This window comes from Schistosoma mansoni (genome assembly GCF_000237925.1).
Source record: "Schistosoma mansoni, WGS project CABG00000000 data, supercontig 0187, strain Puerto Rico, whole genome shotgun sequence".
Classification (NCBI taxonomy): Eukaryota; Metazoa; Platyhelminthes; class Trematoda; order Strigeidida; family Schistosomatidae; genus Schistosoma; species Schistosoma mansoni.
In genome coordinates this window covers 346,729-355,032 of record NW_017386070.1, presented here as the reverse complement: position 1 = coordinate 355,032, position 8,304 = coordinate 346,729, and the positions used below count along the sequence as shown (strand labels likewise).

The window sequence follows — 8,304 nt, the reverse complement described above, 5'->3', positions numbered from 1 at the left end:
AAGCTGAATATTCCTGAGTTTAACAACCGGTTGTTGAGAATTTTTCAAAGTATTTCGAAAGATTGTACCTACCGTTTAACGATCTAAATAGGAATGTGCTCGTTGAGAAGAATAACCGATCTCATTAACCATTCTATCGCCTAAACAATCTATGAGCCGGATGTCTATGGTTTCATGTCCAGAGTGCGTTTATAATGTAAGTTGGTTGATCTTGGACACCTCTGAAGACTAGTAGCCCATTGGTTTCGCTTTATAACATGATCTGCTAATAAAGGGTGTGGTTGTTTCAAATGGGAGTGGGTTATCGCTTGAAGATGGATGTTGGCAGTGGTCAAAAATATTCGTCATTCTAAACTCATAGTACTTTTTACTTGAATGGATCATAATGTGTTGAGGTAGTTGAAAAAACTTGATTACTAAGAACGAATTACACAATGGCAGTATAACGTCTACATATCTGAATAAAAACACTAAAATACTGCTTTATCCCGAAAAACATCCATAATGTCATTGGTTAACGCGTTACTGTTTGAATGTATGAGACAAACTGAGTGAGTTAATAGTCTAGCGACGTACTTGAAGATATCAATTGTGTATAATGAGCTAAAACATTCAAGTACCCAAATGGGATGAATGAGGGCGCAAGATGCAAGCTGTAAAGACAGTATTTGGTTCAAATAGAGGCTCTCGGTACTGGTGGATGTCCTACCACATCTTATTTACGGACCATTTTCTCCAATCTGTTGGTATTTTCACAAGTGTTTCATTGTAGGTATCATGATTTTGGAAGGCATCAATCGTAAATGCTATTAGATCGGAAAAGTGAACAACACTTATATCAATGCTTAAAAGACATTCTTTATTATAAGAAACCCGAAATGTTAATCACTTTCACTTTTGATAGATATAAAATTCCGTTTTCAAAATAATTTGATGATTATTAATATAATTTGACTATCGCATTAAACCAGTCTTGAAAATAAGTTTATTTTAGTTACTCTTTTCAATTGTAAGAGGTAGTATAAATCCGTGATTATGGAGAATAGACAATCGGACAGGGACTAAGATAGTGCTTAAACTCTGGTTTGTACGGTGAATGATGTAGCATATATATAACCAAACTTGGGTTTTAATTTGATTTTATGAGAATTATTTCAAGTCCAAAGAATATAGAAAATTTGAACAATTGTTTATTATCTCAGTAATAAGGAATAACTAAACCTGTAGAACATTAATCAAAGGATCCGTTTAGTAAAATTGGGTTAAATCACGAAACTTGGTCCTAAACTAGTATTTGCTCGGATGTTGTGCTTGCATCCACTCTCCAAATGGACATACTCAATATTCGCCTTAGATAACAAAGAATATCAATTTTCTAGAAAATTGTTACTTCTGAAGATGAACCCGAATTCATTCATAATATAAGAGGTTGACATAAGGCTTTAGGGTAATATGTCAGAATGCCGAGACTGAGATCACTTATAAGAAAGTAAACAGGAAAAGTACTGTGATAAGATGAGGGATGAATCACCCTTTCAACTGAGAGGGAGAAGTTGGATTAAAATAAAAATCCTAGCAACAAGAGCAGTTTATAAGTCACTTAGGAAATGAACGGTCACAAATAGAGCAACAATAATTTCTACAGAATTTGGAGGTCGAGTAAAGGACATTGTGTTAGACCATAATAATCTAGTACAAGTGATTGAAATCCACATATTGCTCAGAATGCTCTTTAATATATTAAGGTTTTGAAACCAATCATTCCTAATGGACTTTCACTTACATTCTTGTTTGCTATTGGTTCAAGTTGTTAAAAGGAAAAGGAAATACTTCCTCGTCCCATATTCTGTTTCCCCTGTTAGTTTCTATATGTAGAAATAGTCATCTCATTTTATGTTTCTAACGATTTGTCTTTACCGTAAGAAAGAAACGTAAATATTCTAGCCTGCCGTAGTAGCCATTACGATCGTCAAAAACACTTAAAAAAGAAAGGAAAGCTATTTTATTGAGTGAATCTTAAAGCGGTGAGTGACTTAAAATAAAAAAAACATGTGCACTGATCGTGATGTGTGACTGAGTAGTTGGCGTTTAGTTAGAAAACAAAGTTAAAAATCTCTCCTCGTCTTATTTAATCCGAAAGTACTTCCAAATAAATAGGTTTTTGTGTTTAAAACTACACTAAAAACTCTCATTATGTAGAATACAACAATTAATACAAGCAAAAATTTTGTTTTCAGTTGGAGGTAGACAAAACCGTCGATGGACAGCTCTGTTTTGCCATACTCGATCATCATTTTCGTGTGACAGATATGACTCAATCATACCAAACGATCCATCGAATACCTTCACGTTCTCTCAGTGGGTTTTAATCTCATCTCTCACACTTGTCGGAAATTATGGAAATCTGAGCTAGTAACCCCATTCTATCATTTAGTAAATGTTTATAATACTCCTGTCTCTTCCTTGGTTGTAGAAAGATTATATTAACTCTACATACATTGTGGTTCACTTTTCTCATCCTTTTGTATCTCTTACTTATTACCTGTTTAATTAGGCTGATTACTCACACTTGATTACATAATTCTCACGACAATCATTTTTATGAGTTTATGTTCTCAGGTTGTAGTATTTATTCATGCTACTTCTGTTAATCTTCACCACTGCTAGCGTACTAACAATTTTATTACCAATTTTACTCTTTTTTTAACTATGAGCAGTTGTGTAATCCACCTCGTTATCGTCTCTGATTTATAAATTTCCTTGACTGATCTATTCTTCGTATATGTGTATAAATATTGCTGTAAGTGGAAATAGAGCTTGATGAAGATCTAATTGAAAAAAGTATTGCTCGCCTACATGTTTAACGATAATTTTATTTGATAAACAAGTCACTATCAAAACTCTGACTTTTATATAATCTTAAAAAACTTGTGACACATGACTACATATTGTTAAATAATCGTGTTTTCTGACCTAACTTTTAGTTCAGTTGCGTAAGCTGAATATTGCTATTCATTACTCTAAAGTAGATGTAGTTTATGGTAAACTCTGTGGATTTTACCAAATAAATTGTTGACCTTATTTGTACTGCAACTCAATAATTACACAATCTCAAGTGATTTTAGCGTTCTCTGTGATAAGACTAAAGTAAGATATAATTTGTAATAATCTTATGAAAAATGATTGATCTAGACTCAATCAATTTTGCAAAAATTACGATACAAATAAACAGTTATATCTTTGCTTCGGGATTTGAAATCTCGATTCCCGTTTGTGATCTAATTCTTATCACCATTTGGTGGGTGAGAATGTTAACTTGTCTCCTCTGGTGAGTCGTTTTGCTGATGAAATAAAAATGCGACCGTTTGACAACTAGAAAATCATACTTTCGTAAAAGAGCAACGTATTCAGCGGTGGTGTGGGATTTTGAGAACGAATCAGAATAAAATGTTCACGTCATCGATACTAAGTTCCACACAAACTGAATTTATTGATGTAGACGTTTCTTTCAGCTTCCGCATAGCTTTAAATAGACATTTGTAAACATATTAAGTCCTTAAATTGCACTGAAAAATGAAAACACGTTTATGGACACGTTATCTTCAATGAGCTATCTTACATATTTTGGTTGAACGTAACATATTTAGAGCTTTCCAAAGATTTAATACATTTAATAAGTTACTTCTTTTTCTTATTGGTAGGATATTTATTTACTACTTTTATAATGGTTCCTCAATTATACTTCAGAACCTTTAGAAGCATCCAGAACACTTTCGTCACCGAATAAGAAAATATAAATATCATATTAGTGTCACAAACTGCATAATTTCCAAATTAGGTTGATAATCAGTACCAAAGAATCCTACATGGCACCAGGTAAATCTAGGGATTTTTAGTAATCTATCACTGTGCTGCTTTTTATAGGTCCTGAAATTTCAAACTCTTTAGAACAATGGAATACCGATTTGGGAAAAAGTGCGATTTTACAATACGGAGTTGAACTCATCAGTAATACTGTAAAAGCTGAATTAGTTCCGCAACTGCTTCTGGATTCTATAAAGGAAATTTATCAAGATATAAATTCTAATCTTTCGAATTTGGATGCTATCGCTTTTAACGAAGTAATAGCCGAACATTTTTACTGATCTAAATATATATTTGATTGTCTTAATTATGTTAGAAATGTTCAGCTTAATGTTTGAATTCTGCAAATACGTAAAATATGTCTCAATAATTAGACGAAATGTTATTTCTTAAGTAATGAACTATCTATTGGATATATATATATATTCCTGACATAATTAATCTATTATATACTACTCGTGATCTGGATTTCCAGTTACTGAAAGCTTGTATAACCAAAGATGAATTGCAAATAAGTTCATAAAATGCAGGCTATAATCGGCATAGTAAAGCTGAACAGTTTCTATAACAGTAATATTGACTGACAACAGGTTTAAATTGTCACAGAAGAAATGTTCCGCGTTCTGTAGCCACTCTGGCAGATATAATAAATTGTCTTATTTTTTAGGTCATTATTTTTCCATAATCTAAAACAAATTCTAGCAGATAAGGTTATTAATTACATAAACAGACGAAATTAGTCGAGCTTGACAATAATGATTTGAAGAATCCAATGAGGTAAGTATTTCACGAGTCAGGATTTAAAAAAGTATCCAAATTACTTTAAAAAAGCGAATCAAACATATCAGTGACTTTTCTATTTTCATAATTTAAACAGATGAATGTCTATAAACTGGAAATCTGTATACTAAGTTATGTTTAAAAAGAGTAGAACAACAGAAGTACTGATGAGAAATCTACTATCCACATTTTTGTTGTTGACAAATCAGTAAAGCAGAATAGCTGAAAAATCCTTGAAATACGTTTAATTGTAAAAATATTTATGGGACAGCATTATCAAAATTATTGTGACAAAGCTATAGTTAGCAAAGATGGATGACGACTAGCAGTGGGATCCGGGACGTGCGTTTCGTCCCACTTGGGACTCGTCAGTTGGATGGAATTGCATCTTGGAGTTGATTTTCACTCCGGGATTCACATGTGTAAATAAGAGACTGATCAATCGCAGTCCTAAAAATCAATGGTAAGATGAAAACCAACAATACAAGATAAATTTGAAGCTATAGTTATTTGCTACTTCTAAGGTTCCAGAAGTCTTTCTTTGTCACTTTGCGAACCGAATTCAACTCGTTTCAGTAGTAGTGTATATGCATGTAATTTATTACTACATGAAACCTCTTTTTGAATGTCAGTAGTCGTAACTCAAACATTTCCTCCTCCTTCAACGTGAACTAGAATTCCTCACTTTTAACGTTTCCGTGTGAGTAGTCAATGATACTTAATTCGTCTACTAACAATAATTTCTCAATAAAGCATGAATGTAAATATATATACATAAAAATGTGTACCACTGAATATCTTTGACTGTTTGATAGACTAGATGGATTCACTTGTTTACTAGGATTCATTGGTTTACTTTGCGACAGATAGATGCTAAGTATGAGTGAATTATTAGTGAGAAATTATCTCTGAAAATCTTATTTTGGAAAAAATGATTGACACTGTTTATATTATTCTTCCATGTCTTTAAACAAAACACAGAAATTAAGAAATGGTACCACTCAACGTATTATACCCAAAGTAATCATTTCTGAATTAAATAAAGTTATTCAACCTAAAGAATTGAATCGACCAAGTGATTTACACCAACCTACAGTACAAAGATTTGGTGAGAAAGTAAATAACAAGGAAAATATTTGGTGTACAATTTTGGCAGATAGAGCTGTTAAAAATGCCTTAGCATTTGACATTCTTGAAAGTATTTTACTAGAACTAATAAAGTTTACGGTACCAAGTATTGTAAGTTAATTGTATTTTTTTGTATTCAACTTGATTTCTGCATAATCTAACAGTTTGAGTCATTAGTAATGCCGAAATAACCACGTTTACTAAATTGAACTTGATTACAATAGATAATTCTAGTTATTTTATTTGACTGAATCAAAAGTGTTAAATGTATCAGGATGAAAACACTAAACAAAACGATTCATCTAATGAACTTGTACGTACATATTTAATCGGTGTGACAGTCCGTATAGAAGTAAAATGTTAGACCACGACATCGATCCGTGATTATCCGGATCATGTGAAAACGGCCGTAGACTTCGTTGAAAGTGTTGTGGTCTCTGAGCTGGATAGTTTGTTAGTTTAGCCTTCATTGTTCTTCTGAACAACATCGTCATAACTCACTTCAAAGAGAAGTGAGCCATTAGAATTTTTTTGCAACTGACTAACAGCTTATTGTGTTGATCTGGATTTGGTTGATTGTCATCCAAAACTGCGTGGTCGTTGTTTTTACATTTGTTTTGGTTGTTTACTCTCCCGACCTGAATCCTGACCTCTTCGTCTACGTTTACATGCACAACAGTTAGTTGTTAAATGACAACATAGCTTAGCATATATCAACGCATGTGGACAGCCGTGGGCATGAGTTCGACTGCGGTAACGTTGAAATATTGAACAAAGAAAACACCCAACAAACCAGAGTTTCTAAACATCTGGAATTCTAATTAGGCGCCAGTTAATAAGCACATCGAAAGCAACCATACCTGTTGATTAATAAGAAAATAGATTAGAAAATGCGAGACTGGGGTTTAGGTCAGGAGAGAAAATAACCAAGAAGAAAGAGAAAGGGGGAGAGTAGACAGCCATGTCTAACACTGGTTCTTACTTGGAATGCATCGGCCAGCTGTCCTCCATACACTACTTTGCAGTTTAGTCCGTTGTATGAATCCCGTGTGATGTTGACGATCTTCTCAGGTACACCATAGTGTCGAAGAGGGTTCCATAATTTACTCCTGTCCACACTATCGAATGCTTTCTCATAATCGAGGAAGATGATGTATAGTGACGAATTCCATTCAATTGATTGCTCAACAATGATCGGTAATGTCGCGATTCGGTCTGTGCACGACCGATCCTTGTGGAATCCACTCTGTTATTCTCGAAGTTGGTCGTCTACATAGTGCTTCATTCAGTTCAGCAACACTCTCTGTTGAGAACTTTCTCTAGAACTGATATCAGTGTGATGTCTCTGTAGTTTCCACAATTTGCTCGGATCTCCATTATTTGGTATCCTGATGAAGTGTACTTCTTTCTAGTTTGTCTGTCGTCACTTGTTCCTTAGTACTTCGGCTGGTATATTATCGTGTCTTGCTGCTTTCCCACTCTTGATTTGTCTAATGGCCGTCTTGACTTCCTCGATCGTTGGTGGAGTGACATCTATAGGAATGTCTGTGTGAGCTGCCTCGATTTCCAGTGGATTTAATGGAGCTGGTCTGTTCAAAAGTTCCTCGAAATGTTCTACCCATCGGTTCCTCAGCTCTTGAATCTCAGTGATTAGCTTACTTTCTTTGTCCTTGATAGGTCTCTCTCTGGTTTATTACATTTCCCTGCTAGTTTCTTCGTTGTGTCATATAGTTGTTTCATATTCCCTTCTCTTGAAGCTTTTTCCGTTGTCGTTGCTAGCTCTTCCACGTATTTGTTTGTCGGCTCTAATGGTCTTCTTCACTTGCTTGTTTGCTTTAGTGTATTCAGCACGTGTGTTGACTTTCTCTGCTCGTGTTTGGCTGTTGTTAATTTCTGTTTTCTTGTTCTTCCTTTCTTGAATCCTGACCTGAGTTTCGATAGAGATCCATTCCTTATGATGATGTTTCTTGCTACCCAGAACCTCCTGACACGTTGAAGTTAGTGCTTCTTTGATTCCTTTCCAGTTGTCCTCCACCTCAGTTTCCTGTTCTTTCAGTAGATCTCGTAAAGCTTGGAACCTGTTGTTGAGAGTTGTCTTGGATTCATTGAGTTTGTTAGTATCTCGAAGGAAGGCTGTATTGAACATTTGTGAGGCTGTTTCTCCAGTTGTCCAGTGTTTCTTCAGTCTCACTTTCATCTTGGCAACCACCATTTGGTGGTGATCTGAAGCTATGTCAGCTCCTCTTCTGGTTCTCACCTCTTCCATTGTCCTTCGGAATTTTTGTTGATACAAATATGATCTATCTGGTTCTCTGTGGTGTGGTCCGGTGAGATCCCTGTAGCTGGTTTTGTGTATGCGTTTGTGTGAAAATATTTTGCTGCCTATAACCAATTTGTTGAATGCACATAGATTTGCAAATCTCTCCCAGTCCATGTCGTCCCATTATATCTTCATATCCTGTGTTGTTCACTCCGACTTTAGCATTTAAATCTGCCATCAGGATGGTGAGGTCCTTTCTTGGACACTTCGCT

The 8,304-nt window shown here is 34.7% G+C and overlaps 1 protein-coding gene across 1 annotated transcript in view; it reads left to right on the top strand.

Annotated features, from left to right (window-relative positions):
* Positions 1-3,866: 3,866 nt before the first annotated feature.
* The window catches only part of Smp_132920 (hypothetical protein), a gene marked incomplete at both ends in the record, with an annotated part of 55,355 nt that continues 50,917 nt past the window's right edge, over positions 3,867-8,304 (top strand). The window contains 3 exons of the mRNA XM_018792705.1: positions 3,867-3,876; positions 3,925-4,121; positions 5,626-5,883. Coding sequence (XP_018644146.1) covers positions 3,867-3,876; positions 3,925-4,121; positions 5,626-5,883 — 465 coding nt within the window. The remainder of the gene's footprint in view (positions 3,877-3,924; positions 4,122-5,625; positions 5,884-8,304) is intronic.